The sequence below is a fragment of the Bison bison genome, unplaced genomic scaffold, assembly GCF_000754665.1.
Source record: "Bison bison bison isolate TAMUID 2011002044 unplaced genomic scaffold, Bison_UMD1.0 scf7180017864503, whole genome shotgun sequence".
In the NCBI taxonomy this organism is placed as follows: Eukaryota; Metazoa; Chordata; class Mammalia; order Artiodactyla; family Bovidae; genus Bison; species Bison bison.
The window spans coordinates 3,631,693-3,656,929 of NW_011495061.1; the positions used below are offsets into that span (position 1 = coordinate 3,631,693).

The following is a 25,237-nucleotide window of genomic DNA, read 5'->3' on the forward strand; positions in this document are numbered from 1 at the left end:
GGTGAGGGGGGCTGGGTTGTGGCTGGCTTGAAGCCCAGGTTTGCTAGAGCTGATGTTGCCCTGCCACTGGGTGGGGTTGGGGCATGTTGTGACTGGTTAGAGTCTGGGATGACCTGGTGGTGGGTAGGGCCAGATCACAAGTGCCTGGCTTTGGGAGTACAGGGGTGCCAGGACTAGCTGGTCTGTTGTTGGGTGGAGCCAGATCCCGATGTGACCAGCTGTGGAGCTCTGCGGGGTTCCAGGGCTGGTGCTGACCCACTGATGGGCGGATCCAGGTTTGGCTATGGCCTGGGGGTCCTACAGGTGGTAGATGAGACCAGATTCCAGGGCCGTTGCTGGCCCACTGGTGGTTGGGGCTGGATTCCGGGGAAGCTGACTGAGGAGCCTAAGATATCTTAGAGCTGGTGTTTCCCTGCTGGTAGGTAGGGCCCCAGAGACTAGTGCTGACTAGCTGGTGGACATGGCTGGGTCCTGGTGCTAGTGAACTAGGGGAAGGATTCCAAAATGACTCTTGCCAGCACCCGTGTTTTCCTGGTAAAATCAACTCCCAAAGTGGCTGCTGTCAGTGTTGTGAGGGTAAGTCTCAGGTGCCTTCTGCCTCCCTGGGAGGCTTTCCAAGATCAGCTACTTACTCAAGTTCCTTTCATATTACTGCTTCTACTCTGGGTCTCAACATGTGAGATTTTGTGTGTGCCCTTTAAGAGCAGAGTCTGTGTTTCTCTCAGCCTTCCAGGCTCTCCTGAAAGTAAGCCCTGCTGTCTTCAAAGCCAAATGTTCCATGGGCTCATCTTCCTAGGGCAGGACCCCAGGGCTGAGAAGCTCAGTGTGGGGCTCAACTCTTGCTCCTTGAGAAACATGTTTGCAACTGTTCATGCCCATTAATGTTTTATCTGTATAAAGCAGATTACTTTAATCTGTAGTTCAGATCTGTCTTCAGATCCTGTCTGGCTGTTAGTGTTAATTGTTGCCTTTGTTCTCTTTTTATCTGGAGAATGGCTCTGTTCTCCATACATACCATTTTTTTTTTTTTCTCTATAGAAGTACAAAGAAGAAAAAATACTTCTGGAATGAATCTAATTTTTATTTTCCATCATAAATTTCTGCATTGTCAATTATTTTTTTCCACAATTTATAATATGAGTTTTAAACCCACAGAAATATTTTTATTTACATTCTTTTCTCATCTAAACCAGCTGTGCTTTGATTTCAGCCTGTATCACTCCTACTCTATGTCCAATATTCTTAACATTGCAAATCATAGAATTAATTTTGATCATGTGTATCTTTTTTTTTTTTTTTCAATCTCCCTTCTAACTGACTTAGGTGATGGAGCAGAATACAGAATTCAAATAAGGGAAAAATTTCGCAACATGTTAGATAAGAACCATTTGCTTGGGAAATCTGGAGATTTCTGTCATGAAATTGCTCAGGAAGGCCGAGAACTGTTGGAACGTTTGTTTGGTGAAGAAGTTGGAACCGAAGAGCAGCCACAGACGGTGGTCCTTCAAGGGGCTGCTGGAATAGGCAAAACAACGTTGGTGAGAATGATGATGTTAGATTGGGCACAGGGCAACCTCTACCAGCAGAAATTTACCTATGTTTTTTATCTCAATGCAAGAGAAATCAACCAGTTGAGAGAGAGAAGCTTTGTTCAGTTGCTGTCAAAGGACTGGCCCAGCACAGAAGGTCCCATTGAAAGGATTATGTCCCAGCCAAGTCGTCTCCTTTTTATTATTGATAGTTTTGATGAACTGAACTTTGCCTTTGAGGAGCCTGAGTTTGTGCTGTGTGCAGACTGGACCCAAGTACATCCTGTGTCCTTCCTCATGAGTAGTTTGCTGAGAAAAGTGATGCTCCCTGAGTCATCCTTGTTGGTGACGACAAAACTCACAGCTTGGAGGAAACTAAAGCCTTTGTTGAAGAATCGGCATTCTATACAGTTACTAGGTATGTCTGAGGATGCAAGACAGGAATATATTTACCAGTTTTTTGAAGACCAGAGTTGGGCCCTGCAAGTATTCAGTTGCCTAAGAAACAGTGTGATGCTTTTTAACATGTGCAAAGTCCCCGCAGTGTGCTGGGTCGTTTGTAATTGTCTGGAGCAGCAAATGGAAAAGGGTGCTGATATCACGCTGACTTGCAAGACAACCACTTCTCTGTTTGCCTGCTGTATCTCTAGCTTGTTGACACAAGTAGATAGAAGCTTTCCTGGTCTACCCAGCCAAACCCAACTGAGGAGCCTGTGCCACTTGGCTGCCAAAGGAGTATGGACTATGACATATGTATTTTACAAGGAAAATCTCAGAAGACATGGGTTAGTGAAATCTGATGTTTCAATTTTCCTAGACACAAATATTCTTCAAAAGGACACAGAGTATGAAAACTGCTACGTGTTCACCCACCTACACATTCAGGAGTTTTTTGCAGCAATGTTCTATGTGTTGGAAGGCAATTGGGACGCCAGGGACGATTCCCTTCAGTCTTTTGAAAATTTGGAGCTGGTGCTTGAAAGCAGCAGTTATAAAGACCCCCATTTGTCACAGATGAAATGCTTTTTGTTCGGCCTTTTGAATGAAGATCGAATGAAACAACTGGAGGAAACTTTTAACTGTACAATGTCACTGGAGGTGAAATGGACAATACTTCAGTGGATGGAAACACTGGGTAGCAGTGAACAGCTTCCATCACACCTGGTTTTTCTGGAGTTGTTTTTCCACTTGTATGAGACTCAAGATGAAGTATTTGTAAGCCAGGCAATGAGATATTTCCAAAAGGTTGTCATTAATATTTGTGAGGAAATCCATTTGCTTTTGTCTTCATTCTGCCTGAAGCACTGCCAGTGTTTACGGACCATGAAGCTGATGGTAACTGGGGTATTTGAGAAGAAGATGTTAAACTCAAGCTTCCCACCTGAAACTTGGTAAGTGGGTTAGGTCAGTTCCCTGGAAGTGCCCTGAAAGGGAATGCAGGACGTAGATGTTGTCAGAGGGAGGGGAGGAGTTGTTTAACTGAGGTCCCAGAGCCAGGATAACCTTTCAGAATTGTCCCACCTTGAGACAAGGAGGCCAGGCACTGAAACCCCCTATTGACCAGTCACAGCTACTGGTAAGGAATGGGCAAAATGTGCCTGCAGTTGCTGTCTTGGCCTGAGGGCAATCCCCAGAGAAGCACTTGGCTGAGAGCTTCCAGCAACTAGGGAATGAGTGTTTCAGTTCTCAAGGAGGGAGGCAGCACAGTGCTAACTTCCGTCCACTATAATATATTCTTTTTAAAAAAATAGAGACCAGGAATTTCTTGCTGAACCCAGAGTACATAGCTCATTTGTCTGGGCTGTTTCACTTTACTGACCTCACTCACCTTCCCTATTACCTTGATATAGTTTGGCCTTTGCATGAAAGATTTAGCCGTTTAACACCATAAATAGTGAGATAAGAAATAGTAGGTGCTGAAGGAGTGTTTTGAAAGACTAAATGCACCTTCAGCATTTTATGCATATTATTTTACCCTCTCTCCTTTCTCAAGTTACTTTTTCTAACTCTCTTGAACTATGGTATCAGTTCCAGATTTAATTGATTAAGGGCTTGGGGCTTCCCTGGTGGCTCAGAGGGTAAAGCGTCTGCTTGCATTGCAGGAGACCTGGGTTCGATCCCTGGGTCGGGAAGATCCCCTGGAGAAGGGAATGGCAACCCATTCCAGTATTCTTGCCTGGGAAATCCCATGGACGGAGAATCCTGGTAGGCTACAGTCCATGGGGTCACAAAGAGTCGGATATGACTGAGCAACTTCACTTCACTTCATGTGGCAAACAGCTATATAATCACAGAATATTTAACATGTTATCCAAGCTAATGCTGGTCAAAACCATATCTCAATTTATTTTTAAGATTATAAAACTGAAACTCAGAGAAGTTCACCCAGAAAGTTACAGTTATTGATTCAAGCACAGATCAAATAATAGCTAACATTTGCTTAACACATACCCAGTATCCCTCTAAGTACCAGCTTGTTTAGTCTCCAATAATCCTACGTAGGTGCTGTTATTTCCATTTTACTTATAAAAAACTGAGGTACCAAGAAAGAACATAACTTGATTGAGGTTACACATCTGATTATAGGTATTTGGTTTTCCAACTTTACCCAAGTTTTCTCATTGCCATTACATACAAATGTATTCCTCTTATAAGAACATACATTTCATTTCTCTTGGAACTGTGGAAGTAGGAATTGTAGGCTGGGATGCTATGACCTTTCCTGTCCTTAGGGAGTTGTGAGTAATCACCTGCAGTCAATTTTCTTAATTCTGACTTCATAGTTCTACTTACAGAAGACATGATTGAACCCAGAACATTAGAATGTATTTTATGCCTAATAAGTATTAGGAAGGAATTCTAGCAACTGTATTGCTAGTCTTTGTGCTACTTTTCCCTCATCTATGTTATAGTGTTATCTGATACTAGAGTTGCCATTGTTGTGAAAATAAGAGACCGAGAATCCTGTGTTTTTTTAAGAGACATTATAGGTGACCTTAGCCTATTTTATGACATAACTACATTGTAAACCTCACAAGAGCGGGATCTCTTGTTCACCATTTTATACATCGTATGCAGTAAGTACTTGAATGTCTGAATGAATGACTTACCACCTCAATCTCAAATTTAAGACCCTGAGTGATGTAGAGACCACCCCTCTGCAATGTCATTCATCCCAATTTAAGCAAGGCATGGGGGAACCAATATTTATTGAGTAGTGAAGTGGATCACTATATTGCCATTTCAAACTACGCAGTTTTTACATACGAATTATTTTGAATTAAAGGCATCTGAGTTCTCAAAATTCCTTATTTGCCTAAAAGCAGAGCCTTCCAAAAGATCTCAGCTTTTTAAATTAGCTGTCATAAATCCCCTCCCCAGAGTAACTCTAATCTTGTCTTTGTGAAGGCAGCAGTTGGCACCACACTCAGACATTATTATTACCATGATATCTTCAGGCTCTCCTCTAAGGGGCCCGTTTACCTTACCAAAAAGCCATTTGTTTTCCTGTAAGTGCCCTTTCTCCCTCTGCCTTTCCTCTAGTAATTGAGGTATGTAGACTCCAAATTCCAACCACTCCTTTGAGTTACTCCTAACTGAGTAGCAAAGGACACTTGTTTTCACTCAGTACCATCTTCTGAGAGTTGCCTGAGCAGAAACAGATTTGTTGGTCTTTTCTTTTTCTAATCATTTAGGCAAAGGGCTGGCAGTCACATTTTTCATTGGTGGCAAGACCTCTGTTCTGTGCTTCATACAAACAAACACTTGAGAGAAGTGATCTTGTGTCACAGCAACCTTGATGAATTAGCAATGAAGATTTTTAATCTAGAGCTAAGGCACCCAAACTGTAAACTACAAAAACTACGGTAAGTCTGGCATGAGAACATGGAGTTCTTCTTCTTTCTTTCTTTATCCCACCTCCCACTCCTACTCATTAGGGGGAACTAGTAGTAAACAGAAATTAAAATCTACTGCATAAAATACTCTTAAGAACACCACCTATGGAAACGTCTGGAGTTGTGGGAACATAAGTAACTTTTTCTGGGGAAAACTGCACAGAGCATAGAAGTGGTTGACCTGGTTTTTGAGGCTTGATTAGGAATTTTCTAGATAAAAAGGAACATAGAACTAAGGCATTCTACTCAGGTCAACAAAGCATTTTCAAAGATAAGTTCTGTTTTTTCCCCATTCAATACAATGCACAGATGTTAAGTGTTTAGTTCATTAGGTTTTGACAGTTGCATACACCTTTGTAACAAATACCCAAAACAAGATAGAGAGTAATTCCCTCCCCTCGTAAAGTTTCCATGTAATCTTTTCTCTATTTACTTCTCTCACTCTGTCCTGTCGTAAAGGCAACCACTTTCTGACCTCTATGACTGTACATTAGCTTTGTCTATTCTTGGAACTCATTTAGATTGATTCATGTGTTCATCTTATTTTGCTCAACAAAAGGTTTTTTGAAATTCATGTTATTGCATGTTTCAATCATTCGTTTAATTACTGATTAGCATTCCCTTGTAATGATATACTACAACTTGCTTACTTATTTTCTTATTAATGGATCTTTGGGTTATTTCCAGTTTATGGCTGTTATGAATAAGGCTTCTATGAATATTTTGTACCAACCTTTTTTTATGACATGTTCTTATCTCTTGGGCTAATACCTAAGGATGGAATTATTAGCTCATAGATATATATTTAACTTTTTAAAAAATTCCCAACCAGTTCTTCAAAGTGGTTTTACCATTTTATAATCTTGCCTGCATCGTGTATACGTTCCAGCTGCTCCTCATCCTTGCCAACATTTGCTATTTCCTTTTCAAAATTTTTATATCTTCATTTTATTTTAGATACCCTACCACTTTTTTACATTTGCTTGTTCACATCTCTCTCTCTTGTCTGTTGGCTCCACCAGGAGCTGGGACCTATCCTATTTGTCTCTGTATTCGATGCCCATCAGTGTGCCCAATGCCTGATTGGTGCTCAGTAATATGTAGTGAATGCTGAACAAATAATTGAGACTTGTTGTTTCCATTAGCACTGGAGATGAATGTTCTTTTTTCAGGAAACAGGCTTCCCTTTAAATATTTCCCTTAGAATCTCAAGTAAGTAGATGAAGTCTGGTCTTGCATATATTTATAAATGTTGTTGACATATGCCCATATGTGATGATGACGTAGTCAAGTCCTTTTCACTTACCCGCCTTCATCTCCCCCACAGTGACCCTTCACTGGATGCCACCAACTCAGATTTCAACAACAGCTGATACTGGGGCTTCCCAGGTGGCGCCAGTGGTAAAGAACCTGCCTACCAATGCAGGAGATATAAGAGACGTGGGTTTGATTCCTGGGTCGGGAAGATCCCCTGGAGGAGGGCATGGCAACCCATTCCAGTATTCTTGCCTGGAGAATCCCATGGACAGAGGAGCCTGCTGGGCTACAGTCCAAGGGGTAGCAAAGAGTTAGACACAACTGAGGCAACGCAGCATGCAGTGTCTTCTCTGGGCTTAAATGGCTCCCTCTTTTAGAATGCGAGAGTCTCTTATGGGGGATAACACCATGAAGACGGCTCTCAGTCTTTCTCACCTTAGTATCACCTTACTCAAATCCCTTTTCCCTGACAAGGGATTTCAACTTACGTTTAGTGAGTGCATTAGGCACCTTTACTATATGATGATACCTAGCACTCTAAATGGATATAAAGCTTTATTCTTTTGGTGTGCTTGGCTGGATGAGGGGTGAGGGTGAAAGGTGCTGCTGAGTCACTTCGGTCGTGTCCGACTCTGTGCGACCCCATAGACGGCAGCCCACCAGGCTCCCCCGTCCCTGGGATTCTCCAGGCAAGAACACTGGAGTGGGTTGCCATTTCCTTCTCCAATGCATGAAAGTGAAAAGGGAAAGTGAAGTCGCTCAGTCGTGGCTGACTCTTGGTGACCCCATGGACTGCAGCCTACCAGGCTCCTCTGTCCATGGGATTTTCCAGGCAAGAGTACTGGAGTGGGGTGCCATTGCCTTCTGCTAAAGTGAAGGGAGATGATATCACAGGTTTCTGAACGGTTAGAAATATGACTATACTGGGCATTTGGGGCCAGCAGTGGCACTGGAGGACCCAGGCTTAAGTCTCTGACAAAGTTAGATGGAAACTTAAAAATTGGCCGATTTAACTTACTTCATATTTTGCTTTCCGTTGTCTCTCTCTCTACACCTAACAAAGCCCATGAGGTGACAGGAAATATTTTGAAAAAATGTGTTTTGCTAATTATGCATATCAAATAGTTGATATTAACTGTGAACTCACGTTGGCTTATTTAAAGGATTAATGTTGTGAATTAATGTTGTCATGCAGTATTTGGAATAGCCCCAATAATATTTGGTCATTGTTCCTAAGACTAAAGAGTTTAAAAAAAAACAAACAAAAAAGAACCCTCTTCTGCTTTCCTTATGTTACACCTTCTTTTCCTTCAAGGTTGAAAAACAAATTGAGAGTATTGGTTGTCAGGATATAATGGACATCTAAGTCATAACTCAGTCTTTTTCCTAGGCAGCATGCTGAATCCTGAGTATATGATCTTGACCTGGAATATGAGAAACCTAGTGTCAAATAAGAGATGGCAGAAATAGTTAGACAGTGTCTAAGAGCTGGGCTTGAAAAGAAAAGGATGTTGTAATCAGGGACAGAGATGATGATGTAATCTCTCCTGTGTATTTTTCTTCTGAAGGTTGAGATTTACTTCTTTCCCTGACCTTTGTCAGGGTATCTCTGGTTCTTTGACTCACAATCAGAATCTGATACATCTTGACCTGAAAGGGAGTGATATAGGGGATGATGGAGTGAAGTCATTATGTGAAGCCTTGAAACACCCAGACTGTAAACTACAGAGTCTAAGGTAAGTCATGAGTTTTGTGCGTGTGTGTGTGTGTTTATAATTGAGACTTTTGTCTGTCCAAATAGACTCTTACAGCCTGGACTTGCTATTCTTTGGGCTAACTTAAATTTACTTTCCTGATACAAAATAGCAGGGATTAATAGATTCAGGCTTCTTTCCTCCCAATAGGACCTACAACTCCTCCCACCTCCCCCACTGAAGAACTCCATTGTATAGTTCTCTGTGTCTCCATCTTCTAAGTCTGGGGGAAAAAATGGGAGCAGACCCAGAATTTGTAAGTTTTTCATATTTAAATGCAGGCATACTCACTGTATCTTTGAACTCTCACAGAAAAGAATGCACCACAGGTGGGTGGGGTGTGCAATGCTGTGGTGGACTAAACTTTTTTAACTTAATTTTGGATAATGAATCCCCCTTACCTTGTAATTGCAACACAGTGACCAGGTCAGAAAGTTGAGGAATATCAGTGCAGCAGCTGTCAAGACACTTGCTAGCTCTCACACACTACTGACAGGCCTGACCTTCTTTACAAAAGTGAGAAGGTTAGCAATCATACTTGCTCTCCACATTGTGTAACAGGTTTCAAGAAAGATCTTATTTTGCAAGGAAAGGCACTTTAATCAACTTCTCACAAAATAAAAACAACCAAAAAAGAAAAACAAAAAATCATTACAGTAAGTTTTACCTTAGAAGTTTTTGAAATCCTTAGGTTCAGTTCAGGGGAGCAAGACTGAACCTTGATACATGAAGGGCCAAGGTAAGGCTGTATTTGTGGGGAGCAAATTATAATCTCTATGTGGACAAAAACCAGTGAAATCTGAAACAAGACCTTCTTTTTAACAATAGGCAAAAGTATCATTGGGATTTTTTAAAGTCTCACCAGTTTTTACGGGATGAAATTCACAGGATATCTGCAAAAGTTTTTGGTTAATTCTTAATCATGTGTAGAGTTCAATTGTCAGCAGGCCAGCCTAGGGTATTGGTTTTACCAACTACAAGGACATTTTAGGTCACTCTGAGGAAATTTCTCCTCTGTCCAAGCATAAAACATATTAGCAGCAAAGGGTTGTTAAATGGAGGGAAAGATGTTTTCTTGTAGTGGGAGCCATGGAGCCAAGAAAAATGCCTTGGCACTTGACAGATCAGCAGGCTGTGATAAGATTCCTTTCATCAGTTGAGATTTGAATAAGGCATTCCACTGATGAACCTTGATGTAGGCCCAAGTATTAGACTTTCAAATAGGAAACCATTTCTCCAAGTCAACTATTACAGGGCTGTTGCACCAGTGCGTAGAATGTTTGGAGGCAGAAGTCATCAGAGCTTTGTATATTGTCTAACACTCTATTCTGTAGGACTGGATGTTTTCTCAGTGTGGGTGGCCACTGGGGAGTAATCAGTCTCATAAACATTTCATATCATGAAATATTCCTAGGAAAAACTCCAGTTCTGTGTTTGCTTTAGGCCTCCTGTTATGAGAGTTAGAAACAGCCTGAGTGGCCACGATTGCCTTGTTCAGGCATAGATCATGCTGAGCTTAACATTTTAGAATTGCATTTTGATATTTCACTCCCCCTGCTGAATGTAGATGATGCGGGCAGCGAAAGTGTTGATAAATTAGTGGGTCTTTGCCAGTTTGTTTCACCAAATATGATCCCCAATTGCTACAGGGACTTAGCAAATTTAGAAATAGTGTTTTAAAACGATTTGAATTGTAAAGAGACTCATATCAGCCCTTGCAAATGAACATATTGGAAAGGTACACACAATCACTAATTTTCGTGTGAATATTTCACGATGATATTTACCAAAGGTTTTCCCCCACAAGAGGAGAAAGATCTTGTCTCCCTGTCTTAATAACTTCTTCCACATTGTGATAACAGGGTAGCTCTTAAAATATGTTGAACACATGGGAGGGGGGATGTTGGACATGCATTTACTGCCTAATTGTGCCCGGAATCCTGTCTTAGTTTGCCTGTACTCTGCTGTTGTGGTTACAAGCAAGGTGAGGGAGCAATCATTGGTTCCACCAAACAGCCACCTGAAGAATGCCAAAATGGTATAAATGCAAAACACCCCTTAGATCCTCAAAGGTTTTGAGTTAGGACTAACATTCTAGAAAGAGAGCATCTAAAATGGTTGCTAGAAGAAACTGACTAGTTGCCAAATATAAACAGAAGGTACTTGAGAATGTCAGATATCCACTCTAATATCAAATAGAGTCACAATCTTGGCTCTATTATTAAGTAGAATAGAATACTTTATAATATTAATAGGTAGAGTGCATATGGTCCAGTAGAAATGTTTGCTTTTCCAGGCTTGAAGAACTTGCAGTTTATTACAATTGTTTACAGTCCTTAAGAGCCCAAAGCATAATGAGCCATGATAAACATGCACAGACTTTGGCAAAGTGAGAGTATACACTTTGAAACTGAAAGTTCTGCCATCTGCATAGGTGATACAGCAGGCAGAGACTTGAAAACTGAACTGCCAATCCTCTCTTCTCTCTCACAGAAATCTTTCATTCATCAGATTTAATAAACCTTCATATGTATATTTATACAGCTTCATAATCACCCCAAATAAGGTTTAAATGAAGTATCATTTAAACATTTAAGCCCTAACTTTTAAAATGCAAATAATATGGGACATAAGACAATTCATTGATTTGGGGGAATTATTTGATCTATAAGGGAACTGTAAGATTTTGCTACTATAATTTGAGTAATATGAACCTTTGTTGGCAAAGTAATATCTCTGCTTTTGAATATGCTATCTAGGTTGGTCATAACTTTCCTTCCAAGGAGTAAGCATCTTTTAATTTCATGGCTGCAGTCACCATCTGCAGTGATTTTGGAGCACAAAAAAATAAAGTCTGACACTGTTTCCATTGTTTCTGCATCTATTTCCCATGAAGTGATGGGACCAGATGCCATGATCTTCGTTTTCTGAATGTTGAGCTTTAAGCCAACTTTTTCACTCTCCTCTTTCACCTTCATCAAGAGGCTTTTTAGTTCCTCTTCACTTTCTGCCATAAGGGTGGTGTCATCTGCATATCTGAGGTTATTGATATTTCTCCTGGCAATCTTGATTCCAGCTTGTGTTTCTTCCAGCCCAGTGTTTCTCATGATGTACTCTGCATATAAGTTAAATAAGCAAGGTGACAATATACAGCCTTGACGTACTCCTTTTCCTATTCGGAACCAGTATGTTGTTCCATGTCCAGTTCTAACTGTTGCTTCCTGACCTGCATACAGATTTCTCAAGAGGCAGGTCAGGTGGTCTGGTATTCCCATCTCTTTCAGAATTTTCCACAGTTTATTGTGATTAACACAGTCAAAGGCTTTGGCATAGTCAATAAAGCAGAAATAGATGTTTTTCTGGAACTCTCTTGCTTTTTCCATGATCCAGCGAATGGTGGCAATTTGATCTCTGGTTCCTCTGCCTTTTCTAAAACCAGCTTGAACATCTGGAAGTTCATGGTTCACGTATTGCTGAAGCCTGGCTTGGAGAATTTTGAGCATTACTTTACTAGCATGTGAGATGAGTGCAATTGTGCGGTAGTTTGAGCATTCTTTGGCATTGTCTTTCTTTGGGATTGGAATGAAAACTGACCTTTTCCAGTCCTGTGGCCACTGCTGAGTTTTCCACATTTGCTGGCATATTGAGTGCAGCACTTTCACAGCATCATCTTTCAGGATTTGAAATAGCTCAACTGGAATTCCATCACGTCCACTAGCTTTGTTTGTAGTGATGCTTTCTAAGGCCCACTTGACTTCACATTCCAGGATGTCTGGCTCTAGGTGAGTGATCACACCATCGTGATTATCTGGGTCATGAAGATCTTTTTTGTACAGTTCTTCTGTGTATTCTTGCCACCTCTTCTTAATATCTTCTGCTTCTGTTAGGTCCATACCATGTCTGTTCTTTATCGAGTGCATGAAATATTCTGTGCATGAAATCTGTGCATGAAATATTCCTTTGGTATGTCTAATTTTCTTGAAGAGATCTCTAGTCTTTCCCATTCTGTTGTTTTCCTCTATTTTTTGCATTGATTGCTGAGGAAGGCTTTCTTATCTCTCCTTGCTATTCTTTGGAACTCTGCATTCAGATGTTTATATCTTTCCTTTTCTCCTTTGCTTTTCGCTTCTCTTCTTTTCACAGCTATTTGTAAGGCCTCCCCAGACAGCCATTTTGCTTTTTTGCATTTCTTTTCCATGGGGATGGTCTTGATCCCTGTCTCCTGTACAATGTCACGAACCTCCGTCCATAGTTCATCAGGCACTCTATCTATCAGATCTAGTCCCTTAAATCTATTTCTTACTTCCACTGTATAATCATAAGGGATTTGATTTAGGTCATACCTGATGATAGTATAATCACTGTTGGTAACTACAAATTTAGCAAAACAGTTTTATATCTCAAAGCTTGACCCAGATATCATGATGTTTATAATATTATCTGATTCCAAGATTTATAAAATTATAATTTATAAAGATGTCATTTATTTAACTCATTTAAATTATACACAGATTTACATTTATATTCTTTTAAATATTAGCATAATAATTTGATCTATAAGAGAACTTAAGAAATTTAAGTTCTTTAATTTAGATTTATTGTTAAAGAGATGGAAAACCTTGTGTGATCTAAAAAACCATGTGTGCATTTTTCTTTCTCACTTTCGTCAAATCAGGGAGAAGTCCCATAGACATTTTAAGTCTCAAATTTTGGACCAAATTAACTTATCCCATGATTTACCTTGTTTGTGGTGCAGACGGTAAAGCGTCTGTCTACAATGCGGGAGACCTGGGTTCAATCCCTGGGTCGGGAAGATTCCCTGGAGAAGGAAATGGCAACCCAGTCCAGTATTCTTGCTAGAAAATCCCATGCTCGGAGGAGCCTGGTGCAGGCTACTGTCCACGGGGTCGCAAAGAGTCGGACATGATTGAGCGACTTCACTTTCTTTCACTTTAGAACAGGCCCATGAAGCCTATCCCACTAATGGAAAGGCCCTTTCTCTTGTGAGCATCATTTCCCTGGCACCTGTGGTACATTCAGCCCCTATGTGGATAACAGACAACTTCTGCAACCATTCTGCTTTGGCAACAACTCCATTCTGCTGTATCTCAATTTCTAGTTCATATCAGAAAACTCATCTCATACTCAGCAACAAAAAGAAATAACCTTCAAATAAAACACGCATTTTTAGAAAAGATAAATACACTCATACAGCTGTTCTGAGCTCCCCAAGAGTTCATCATCTAGGACAGCAGGTCCTCCTCACCGAGGAATGGTGGCTTTCTTGGGTGATGCCTTTTGAGTGGCAGTTTTCTTACCGTAATCCTGTAGCACAGGAGAGCTTAACTCCACTGGGTCTCAACTGATGAATGAAGCTGTAGCAGCTTCCATCAGATAAAATTCGACCCTGACCACCTCTTGAACTGAGATAACTTATTCTAGGAGTATAGATTCCTTCCTGTCAGTCCCATTGCCTAAGGACCATTTTATGGACCAGTGTCCCATGACAACTCATAAGAGCCACAGACAGCAATCAATAAGAACAACAAAAAAATAAAAATTATAATGTGTCTACTTTAAAGAGGCTTTGGAAGTTTTCAGCCAAGGGCCTCATTTTAGTGGCAACATTAAGAGACTGGTTCTCCAGCAAGACCTAAAAGTAAGTTAGTGCATCTTCTCTGTTTTGCTGGTTCATTATTTAGGGGTTAAGTATGGAGTCAGAAACCTCAGCTCTCACCTTCCCTTTGAGTCACTGGTGATTGAGTCACTGGTGATTGATATTACATATTAATAATAAGACAGGGCCTTCAAACTCTAGAAAAAAAGTATACATTTTTATTATCGTAATGTGAGATGAGAATACTGATAAATCTTTTTTCTGATTTAACAAAATTCTTTCAATATTTGTAACATTTAGGAATTCCAAAATATCAATTTGAGTATTGAAAGAAAGACATTATTATACAGGGCAATCAAAATTACAGACTTAAAAGCACTTAAAGGTTGATCTCACAAGACATAGCAACAATCGGTAAGGTTCAGGTACCCTATAAGATTCCCTTGTTATGATAAAACAATAAAACACAGCAAAAATGTTCTTACAAAATATTTTCTGATTTATGATACCATCTACTTTTCTTTGCAGATGCAAGGGAATGAGGGATCATTTTCTTTTTATGAGGCTGATATTTCATTCATCAAGCATTAGGAGGTCCATAGCTTAAATTCTATTAATTGGCACAAAGAAAAGAGATTGAGAAACTCAAACTTATAATATGGAAAAGATAAGAGCGAAATAGATTATGAACAAAGGGACTCTGGGTCATGTACTGTTTATATCTCCAGTCAGAAGCATTTTTTAACGTTTCAGTGCCACTTCTATTTCTTGATTCATAAATGAGCTGCATTTTGTCTCATGTCCAGCAAGTTATAGTGCCTGCTTTTAATTGGTAATTATTAGTTATTACTCTTCAGGGTTCCCGCTCATATGTATGCTTGATCAAATTCAACAGGATTACAGCATTTAAAATACCCTATGTAAAGCAATACATTTAGTATACCTCTGTCATATAATTTCCAGTATGTTCATTTAATCTAGGATTACAAGGGCTAGATATTCTACCTTTTGAACTCTTCTAAAACTTTCTATCATGGCAACACACATGATTCCAGAAATTATTTATACTTAATTCTTTAAATTTAATTTTTAATCAGTGTGTACTGCTAGTTTTTTGGTTTTGTTTTCTTAAACTCACCTTTCTCACTGTATAAGATCTTAATTTTGATTCATTGCACCATTGGCTAGTACAATTTTAAACTAATGTTTTCATGCAGTGTGTGTGAATGATACATTTGCCAACTTCCTTTATATACTTGGGTTGCCTTCATAGATGAATTACAGCATATCTGGGTCTCAGGCCTCCACTCTCTTCTGCACACTTTGACTTAGCTATATTACTTTCTAACATCTAGGTTTCTAAAGAGAAGTCTGAGAATAATCTGCCACTTCAGCTGTACCTTCCCAGACTTTCTCACTTGTGTTCTCAGAATTTTTTAAAATTAGCTTTACATTTTGTTACTTTTGACCCTGATGCTAGGAAAGATTGAAGGCAGGAGGCGAAGGGGATCACAGAGGACCAGATGGTTGGATGGCATCACTGACTCAATGGACATGAGTTTGAGCAAGCTCCAGGAGTTGGTGATGGACAGGCAAGGCTGGCATGCTTTAGTCCATGGGGTTTGCAAAGAGTTGGTCACAACAGAGCAACTGAACTGAACTTTTGAACTGCCGGAAACCTTTGTTTTTTCCCTGTCAGAAATGATTTCTTTAAATTTTTTAAAATGACTTCAGGGCTCACTCTCTTGCACGTGCTGTCTCTGTGTCTCTTTTTTAAGAGCATCTGATAGTCTTGAGAGTCCCTTGGACTGCAAGGAGATCCAACCATTCTAAAGGAGATCAGTCCTGGGTGTTCATTGGAAGGACTGATGCTAAAGCTGAAACTCCAGTACTTTGGCCACCTCATGTGAAGAGCTGACTCATTGGAAAAGACCCTGATGCTGGGAGGGATTGAGGGCAGGAGGAGGAGGGGACGACAGAGAATGAGATGGCTGGATGGCATCACCAACTCGATGGACATGAGTCTGAGTGAACTCCGGGAGTTGGTGATGGACAGGGAGACCTGGCGTGCTGTGATTCATAGGGTCGCAAAGAGTCAGACATGACTGAGCAACTGAACTGAACTGATAGTCAATGGCTGTAGCTTTCTTCCTATATAATTCTTACTTTTGTCCTCTTAATCTTTTATCCTCTCCTACTAGGGGAGTTTCTTAGATTTATTTATGTTGATTTTTCTCTATTGTGTCAAATACAGATTTCAGTTCTCTGTTTTTGTTTTTCCTTCATTTTTGTTTTTTTGGTTGATTGAACCCATGTGAAGCATTCTCACTTCTGATGTGCTATTCTTGTTTCACAGAGTCTGCATTGTCCTATACATTTAAAATGTAAAAGAAGCCTTTCTAAACATTTTCTTCTGTTTCCTAGTTTTGTTTTTTATATGTGTCCTTATTTTCTGTCCCTTGGTATAATGTATCTTTTTCTGTTAAGCTTTAATATTTTATCCACAGATCCCATAATATTGGAATATCTTTTCTGTCTGGAACAGCTCTATCTATACCTAGTTTATAAGATTTCCCTTGTTTCCCTAACTGCCTGGTTGGCTGCTGATATAATATCTTTTTGCATTAATCTACTCAGGATCCCATAATAAAATACCCAAAATAGCACGGACTGGCAAGCTTAGAAAACACAAATTTATTTATTACAGTTCTGGAAGCTGGAAGGTCGAGATCAAATGCTGGCAGTGTTGGTTTCTGGTGAGGCCTCTCTCCCTTGCTTATAGGTGGCTGCCTTCTTGTTTTGTCTTCACATGGCCTTTTTGGGCATGTACTCACTCCTGGTGTCTCTTCCTCCTCTTATGAGGACACCAGTTCTATTGAATTAGGGAGTCTACTCCTATGACCTCATTAACCTTAATTACCTCCTTAGAGGTCCCATCTCCAAATACTGTCATCCTGGATAGGGAACATACAAATTTGGGGAGTGCAATTCAGTCCATAACAACTTTTCAGAACAAACTAAGGTTTTTCAGCTTTAGGTCATGTTCTAGGTCATCCACTAAGGACTAATTCTGGACTGAGGAGGGAGCTGCTCCTGTTCCTACCGCTCTGTACCCTGATTTTGATGTAGAGATCCAATTCTCAAGGGACTCAAGTTGATAAGTCCTTGATTAAAGGGAATAAGTAGAACAAGTACAAGTTCCAGGAATGTTACTGCCTGACTCTGCTTACAAATAGCTGATATTACTCTCAGCCATGTTTAAAGCCCAAGTTGTATGTAAATACGAGTCTCTAAAAATAAGTGCTCTACATGCACTTCTTACTTTCTTGTTGTTTCCCTTCCTCTTCTAAGAAATACTTAATTTTATTTCTAATTTACTTCTTATTTTCACTGTTAAGGATAGGGTTACTCAGAAAACACAGGTTGGCTACCATGAATAAATGAAATCTTGACAGTAGTTTATGGTTGCTTCAGCTTTCGCCCCTGGTTTCCTGCCCATCTCAGTTCTGTTTCAGAAGTCAAAGTGTGCAAGGAGGATAAGGAGGATACAGCCATCCTTCCGTCTACCTTCTTCATGTTGTTGTTAAAAGAAATTCCTCCCAGATAAAAAAACAGATTATTATTTAAAAATACTCTTTTGAATGCTTTCATACATATTTTGTAAGGAATTGGGGAGGTAGGGATGGGAGAGACAAGCTTCCTCCCCTCCCCTTCCTAACTGTCTGTCAGAGCCCTGTGCTTCAGATGAATCACTCTCATTCTGTGTAGGGAAGCTGGGTTTTCAGAACAGGTCCCAAAGACCGGGAAACCACACCCTGTGGCTGAGTGAGTTGGGGTTATAATTCTTCTCTGAGGAGTGGTCATTTCTATTTTTCTGTATCGTTTTCCAGCTTGGAATCCTGCGACCTAACCACGGTTTGTTGTCTGAATATCTCTAAGGCTCTCGTGAGAAGCCAGAGCCTGTTATCTCTGAATCTGTCAACTAATAATCTATTGGATGATGGAGTGAAGCTGTTGTGCGAGGGCTTAATGCATCCAAAGTGTAACCTGGAGAAACTGTCGTGAGTCTTTCTGTACTGTTTTCTACAGAGACATTTTGTTCAGTTTTTTTTGTAACTTATAATTATGAACTGAGTGGGGAAACTGGGTCTTGACATTAATCGGCTCATTTGTCAATCCTGGATGACTTCCTCCTTCTACCTCCTTCCCCCTTTCACTTGACTTTTAGACGTTTCTTTTGTTTATGATAGAGGTCTTATTTTCATTCTTTTCCAGGCTGTTCTCTGTCCTCTTATATTTTGTTTCACCATACCTTGTCCATGGCTGCAATGAAATTCATGATTTAAGTAGGTTTGGTGAGGTTGCTTCTGTAGTAGAGATATGGGGGTTGTTGGTACAAGCTAACTTCCCTCTAAAAGGGGAGAGAAGCATGCACTTTGGGACTTGACTGACCCCTCTTCATCTGTGTTTCTGCTTCAGCTTAGAAAGCTGTGGCCTCACAGTAGCTTGTTGTGAGGATCTGTCTTTGGTTCTCATCAGCAACAAAAGGCTGACACATTTATGCTTGGCGGACAACATGTTGGGAGATGGTGGAGTAAAGTTTATGAGCGAGGCCTTGAAACATCCACAGTGCATTCTACAGAGCCTAGTGTAAGTGTCTACTAGTTTTTAAAATATATATAAATTTATTGTTATTTACTTGGCCATGCTGGGTCTTAGTTGTGGCATTCGGGATCTTCGATCCTCATTGCAGTGTGTGAACTCTTCGTTGCAGCTTGTGGGATCTAGTTCCCTGACCAGGGATCAAACCCAGGCTCCCTGTGTTGGCAGTGCAGAGTCGTAGCCCGTGGACCACTAGGGAAGTCCTAGTGTCTACTAGTTTTCATCATTCCCATGTAATAACATTTTGAAATATATTTAAACTAGGAAAATATTATGGACATGTTATGTCCCTTGCTTTTTCCCTGTTGTCTACAATGATGAGGATGATGAAGATGATGATATTAATAATTGCCATTTATGGTGACCCTACTCTGTGCTGGGCCCTGTGCAAAATTTGTTTAACCTGCACAGAAGTACCCGTTGGTGTCAAATTGGTCACCTGAGTTCTAAGTGCCTCACTGAATAGGTGAGGATTGTGAGGCTTAGAAAGGTTATGCAACTTGCATAATGCTTACAAGAAAATGATGTATTTAATTAAAGTCCACCCATCCAACTCCATATTCTGGATTCCAAACAGTTAAATATGTATCACTACCATTAAACAAAGACAGTATTCCACGGTGTGGCTGGGTTATGATGTGACTATACTGTTCATTGCTGTTAGGTAATGTGAGAAGTATGTGAGTTCTTGTTGCTGCATAGGATGAGAGAAGACAACACCAAAACAATGATTTTATTTGATTTTTGGTCAGCTCACAAGGCACCCACTTATTGAGCTTTTTCACCTTTCCAATTTGCTTCAAATGCTGAATGACCATAGAATGGTCAACATTGAGTTCTTGGGCAAATTCTCACATAGTTGTAAGAGGATCAGCTTCGATGATTGCCAGCCACTGTGTTTCTCATCTTCAAGGCTCTTGTCGCCTTTGCACAAACTTCTTGAACCACCACTGCACTGTACATTCATTAGCAATTCCTGGGCCAAACATGTTGTTGATGTTGTGAGTTGTCTCTACTGCTTTATGATCCATTTTGAACTTAAATAAGAAAATTGCTTGAATTTGCTTTTTGTCTAACATCAATTCCATAGTCTAAAATAAGTATAAAATAACCAGCAATTGATAAGTCATTAGCAAAAAAACATAAAGTGAGAAATGTGCATTAAAATGATGTATAACATAATCACATTTATTTAAGAATCTATTCTGATATCAAATGGCAAATTTCAACACTGCAAAACCCACAATTACTTTTGCATCAACCTATACAAGATTCTTTATCAATATTAATTAGTTGAAAATAACTTTAAAAATGATTTGTGTTGAACATCTTTTCAAATTTTTTGGTTTCTACTATTCTGGAAATTTCCTCTTCCTAGGCTTAGCTTTCCCCTGATTTTTTTTTTGTTATATCTATTATGGTTATTAATGTCACATATACATTATCACTATTATTTTTATATATTATAAATAACTTACCTGTTGTATTTCTAACTTTCTTTATGGTTATTTTTAGAATATAGAAGTTTAAAGCTTTCGTGATGTTGAATTATCTTCCCCTTCATGACTTAAGAATTGTTTAATACATTAAAAAAAAACCCACTTCTGTCATCTTTTTCATACTCATTATGTCTTGTGAAAGTCAGCCTGCCAGGCTCCTCTGTCCATGGAATTCTCCAGGCCAGAATGCTGGAGTGGGTAGCCATTCTCTTCTCCGGGGGATCTTCCCAACCCAAGGATCGAACATAGGTCTCCCACATTGCAGGCGGATTCTTTACCATTTGAGCCACCATGGCTTAATTTTTAACATTTATTCCAAATTAATTGTCATAAGATTTAAATTTACTTTGCCTTACATATTAGGGGACATTAAATGTCCCCTACATAAAGTAAAGGACATTAAATGTCCCTAAATCATTTATGGCATAATGTATCTTTTCCCTTCTGATTGAAAATGCCACATTTAATATGTACAGAAAGTCCTCATTTAATTATGATTCCTCCCTTTCTACTCCATTTGCCTGCTCCTCTGCTCCACAGAGCTACTTCTGTAATAGGATACTATATTTATGTACAAGATAGGGAAGTTAGCATGGTCTTTTTAGTAAGAAAAATTCTGAAGAACAAGAATCCAGTTTGAAGCCAAATTTGGCACAAACTTCAGGATCCCAAGTGAGACAGCCAAAGAGGCAATGAGGAAGGGGAGGGTATTTGATCTGAGATAGATGGAGGGTTGGCGAGAAAGATAGGGGATTAGAAACCTCTTCAAAGATGTATAAATCTAAGTAGTAGAGCGGTGATTCCATCTTTCCTCACATTGTCCTTCCCGCAGGCTGAGGCGCTGCCATTTCACTTCACTCAGCAGTGAATCTCTCTCTGCCTCTCTCCTGCACAACAAGAGCCTGATGCACCTGGATCTGGGGTCAAACTGCCTGCAAGATGATGGAGTAAAGCTTCTGTGTGATGCCTTTCGGCATCCAAGTTGCAGTCTTCAAGACCTGGAGTAGGTGTTCTGTGACCTTATTTTTGTGTAGCTCTAAGTACAGTGAGGGCAGGGAAGATGGAAAAAGAAAGTCTGAGAGCAGAGTACCTGTCAAAGAAGAATACACAGCCAATTCTCTCTCATTCTGCATGAGAAAAGCTGGAGGAGTCTATTCATCAGATTTTTGTTAAACAATTATTACAGTAATTACAGTCAGCTTCTCTCATTCCCTCGGTTAAGGAGGGTCAGAGACATCAGGTTGATCTGCGTGTAGCCATTTCATTTTTGCCTTGGTTGTGCTTCAGGGAGTCTGTTGTGTGTCTTCTACCCAAATCCAGGAAGCTGAATTGTGCTTTACTAGTTTTTCTTTCTTAAACTCGGGTTTATACTTAGGTCAACTTTGAAAGAAACTGGGAATGAAGTTTTCAAGAATATCCAAGAATCCAATCATTCTTGAGCAGCAACCATTTTTAATTCCATTATAGCCTGTCTTACTCTGGGAGTGGGTACACAAACATTTGCGTTATATGTGTATGTATAATTGGGATTACATGACTTTGAGGTTTCCTTTTTACATGATCGTATTTCAGATAAATGTATTTCATTTAAATACTTACATATAATTATTTATTTTAATGGCTACATAATACTTAGTATTTCATTAGGTAAATATTGTGGCTCAAGTGAAGCAAGATAAGAGATGTCACTTAGAAATCTCACTTTCCCACTAGGGCCTCCCATGGGACTAGTAGCCTGGGTGAGTCATTAAGGGTCTAAGCCCAACACTGTTTTCCTAGAACTATAAACTGAAGATCAGTGGTATACCTAGAAGTGTTTGGCCAGATTGGATTGACTTACGATAACCAAATTTTCAAATGAGTTTAATAGTTGATTGTCATTTCTATAAACCCTGAGGTGACTGAACTCTTGGATTCAATAAGTACCTGTACTTCCTGTGAGAAAATGTATATGATATGGGTTACGATGTGATTTTCTGGTTTCTTTGATTATTATTCACCTGGAAGGCAGAAATTTACTTCATGGAGTTTATCATTAAATCCAGTGCCTTCATTTCAGCTACAGAGATATAATTTCTATGTGGCCTATGCACACAAGATGTTTGCTTAGCCTGCTTTTTTCTCCTAAGCATTGCTGTAAACACATAGACAAATTTGTGCTTCCTTAGCCACTTTCAAAGCCTCTGCAGGCATGCCTATTCTCTCAACCAATCTTAACAACAGATATGAGCTAGATGCTCAGGGGACTAAAGGCTTTCTCTAAGGTTATGCTCTTGTCCTAAGGAATTTACAAAGTGCTGACAGCAGGGAAATAAATATAAAGCCAATTATAATAGATTCCATATGTTGTTATAAGGATGTGGCCAAAGTCCCAAGGAGCAAGGAATGGGACAAAGGAAACTTATTTAATTTAGGCTTGAAAGATAAAGAGGATTTTGTTATGTGCAGATATTCTAGGCAGAGAGAAAAGATGGAGAATGCAGATAGATGTGATATATTTAGGGTAGGTTAAATGGATGTGTATGGTTGGAAAATAGGGTGGGGACAAAATATGGAAAGAGAAAGAAAGGCCAGATTGTGAATGCTCTTGAATGTCCAAAGGACTTGAAGGAAGTACCTTTTTGTATGTAGCTTGCTTCTTTCTTCTTTGGAAACAGTACTTTTAGATTCCTTAACCACATTTTAATTTGAAAAATATATTGGAAACCGAAGACATAGAGATCTGTGGATTCCTCAGGGAAGTTATATCCGATCCTTTTTTTTTTTTGGCAGAGGTAGAAATAAGTGTTTATACCCTTGACTTGGGAAGCTTACTAGAAAACAGCCTATTTGTGGGAGAAAGCAGTTTTACCTGTTGGTTTTTTCTTGCTTACTAAGCAATCCCATCTGTTTTTAGTGGTTTAACATTAGACCTTCCTGTGTGCATCCTAGGTTATAGATAGAAAAGGCTTAGGGAAAAAAAGGCTCCCCTGGGCGTGCCTTCCAGGAATAAACTAATAAAGCCTCACAACTGAAAATCTCACTTCTCTTTTTTATTTCTCACAGATTGATGGGCTGTGTTCTCACTAGTGCATGCTGCCTGGATCTGGCTTCTGCTATTTTGAACAACCCAAACTTGCAGAGCCTGGACCTCGGGAACAATGACTTGCAGGATGATGGAGTGAAATTTCTGTTTGAGGCTTTGAGACATCCAAACTGCAATATTCAGAGGCTTGGGTGAGTTTGGTTTTCCTTAGGAAAATGATACGTATTTGGTGGCTTGTATACCTAGAAGAAATTTAGATATGCAGAGAGGATGAAAAATTAATGGGGCTAGAAGGTAAATTATTCTCAAAAATGAAAATCTGAATTTCATATATATAAATCGGTGTATTACATGTTATTAGTATAGAAGCCACACTTCACATTTCTTTGTGTCCCCCTTAGTGCTTTGGACACGATATGCTGCTAAGTCGCTTCAGTCGTGTGTGACCCCAAAGACAGCAGCCCACAAGGCTCCCCCGTCCCTGGGATTCTCCAGGCATATATTAAGTAAATAGTGCTTAATTTAAGTCTTCTATGTTCTATTATCCTTCAGATATTCCATCTGTCCTTGAATTAATTTTTCTTAGTAACTCAAAGGTTTTACTAATCATTTTCTACCTGGAAAAAGGCTGTCTGTGGTCTCAAGGAGCTTGTAATCTAACAAAATCTCATCCTATGTTCTGAGTACTTTTTATGTTGAATAATGTTTAAATTTTTATTTTCTTTAAATCTTGAACGGATTGCTATTGGCTAGTATATTTTTACTTACACAGCATGAATTATTGACCTCTGGGTCAAGAAATTTGCTCTACGTGTGGAAACTAGACACTATGATATATCTTCCTGGCTCTTCTAAGAAAGTGTTGCTTTTTCTATGTTTCCATTGACAATTTACAAATACACACACACATACAAATACATATAAATTATATATATATATTTCACAATAATTATGATATTACTTCTGGGTCTGACTTTTGATTTTATTCTGCCTGTTTTAGCCAGTCACTGTTTACTGCATCCTGCCGGGAGAGTGGGGTCCTATCAGAGACAGAGGACTTGATTACTCAGAGGATAGCCACATAAGCATCGGGCATGTTTGTTGGCAGTCTCCCTTGCGTCCCAGATCCCACAGGGTCGATGTGGAGGACTCGATGGATGCCTGCGCAGGCAGGTGTTGCATTCCAGGAGAGGAGCGTTGAGTTTGGGGGACCCATCATTTCATAGTAAGCAGGGAGCAAGCCTGCCCTTTGTCCTGGAGGGAGACATTTCTTCATCCCTCCAGGTTGCTCACTGCACACACATCCCAGGAAACGATCAGGTAAAGTGTTGTCAGGACCTTGCATTTTTGTCAGTAAAACATGTAGGAGGGTGACATAGCCATAGAAGAATGTCTCCCAACAATTTCCAACAATTTTTCTACACAACAGAAAAAGTTTTCTACAGAAGTCTTGGCTTCTGGTGAATTTTCGCACAGATATGCCACTCCTGTGGCCACTCTGATTAGTCAGACCAACAAAGGCTGGGCCCAAATTTGTTCAGTTTGCCTCTATGCCATTTAAGGTCACTATCAACTGGACTCCCAAGCACAGGATGAGGCCAATTTGCAGTATTGATTTAAAACATGCCCCAGGGCCCTGGGCTTTGCCAGCTGAGTAACAATAAAAGGAACAATGTGTCCAATTTTTGATTATAATTCAAGAAAGGGAATTTAGAATGACTGCTGCTCCTGGTCTCATTGGCAATAAATAAAGGAGGCAAAAGATGGGCCAGAAGCAATGCTTTCACCATTAAAGAGCCATTCAGTGGTCTGCACTCCCCGCATGCAAACGTGTAGCCTGAAGGTGCACAGGTGGCTCCAGTGTGGGGTCTGTTGTTATATTCGATTTGGGTCACCATTGCCTTGCTTTGGTTGTATCGGGCAGGCACTGCCACTGAGGAGTTACAACTGCTTTGTTTGCCATATGTGGCATAATCCAGGCTGTTCCAGCATTAAGAG

General features: G+C 39.8%; 1 protein-coding gene across 1 annotated transcript in view; it reads left to right on the top strand.

The window, feature by feature from the left end:
* NLRP14 (NLR family, pyrin domain containing 14) overlaps window positions 1-25,237 on the top strand; it is a 37,354-nt gene that overhangs the window by 4,473 nt on the left and 7,644 nt on the right. The window contains exons 3-9 of the mRNA XM_010829271.1: window positions 1,324-2,920; window positions 5,231-5,395; window positions 8,251-8,418; window positions 17,944-18,114; window positions 18,533-18,703; window positions 21,047-21,217; window positions 23,260-23,430. Of these exons, the coding sequence (XP_010827573.1) occupies window positions 1,324-2,920; window positions 5,231-5,395; window positions 8,251-8,418; window positions 17,944-18,114; window positions 18,533-18,703; window positions 21,047-21,217; window positions 23,260-23,430 (2,614 nt within the window). The remainder of the gene's footprint in view (window positions 1-1,323; window positions 2,921-5,230; window positions 5,396-8,250; window positions 8,419-17,943; window positions 18,115-18,532; window positions 18,704-21,046; window positions 21,218-23,259; window positions 23,431-25,237) is intronic.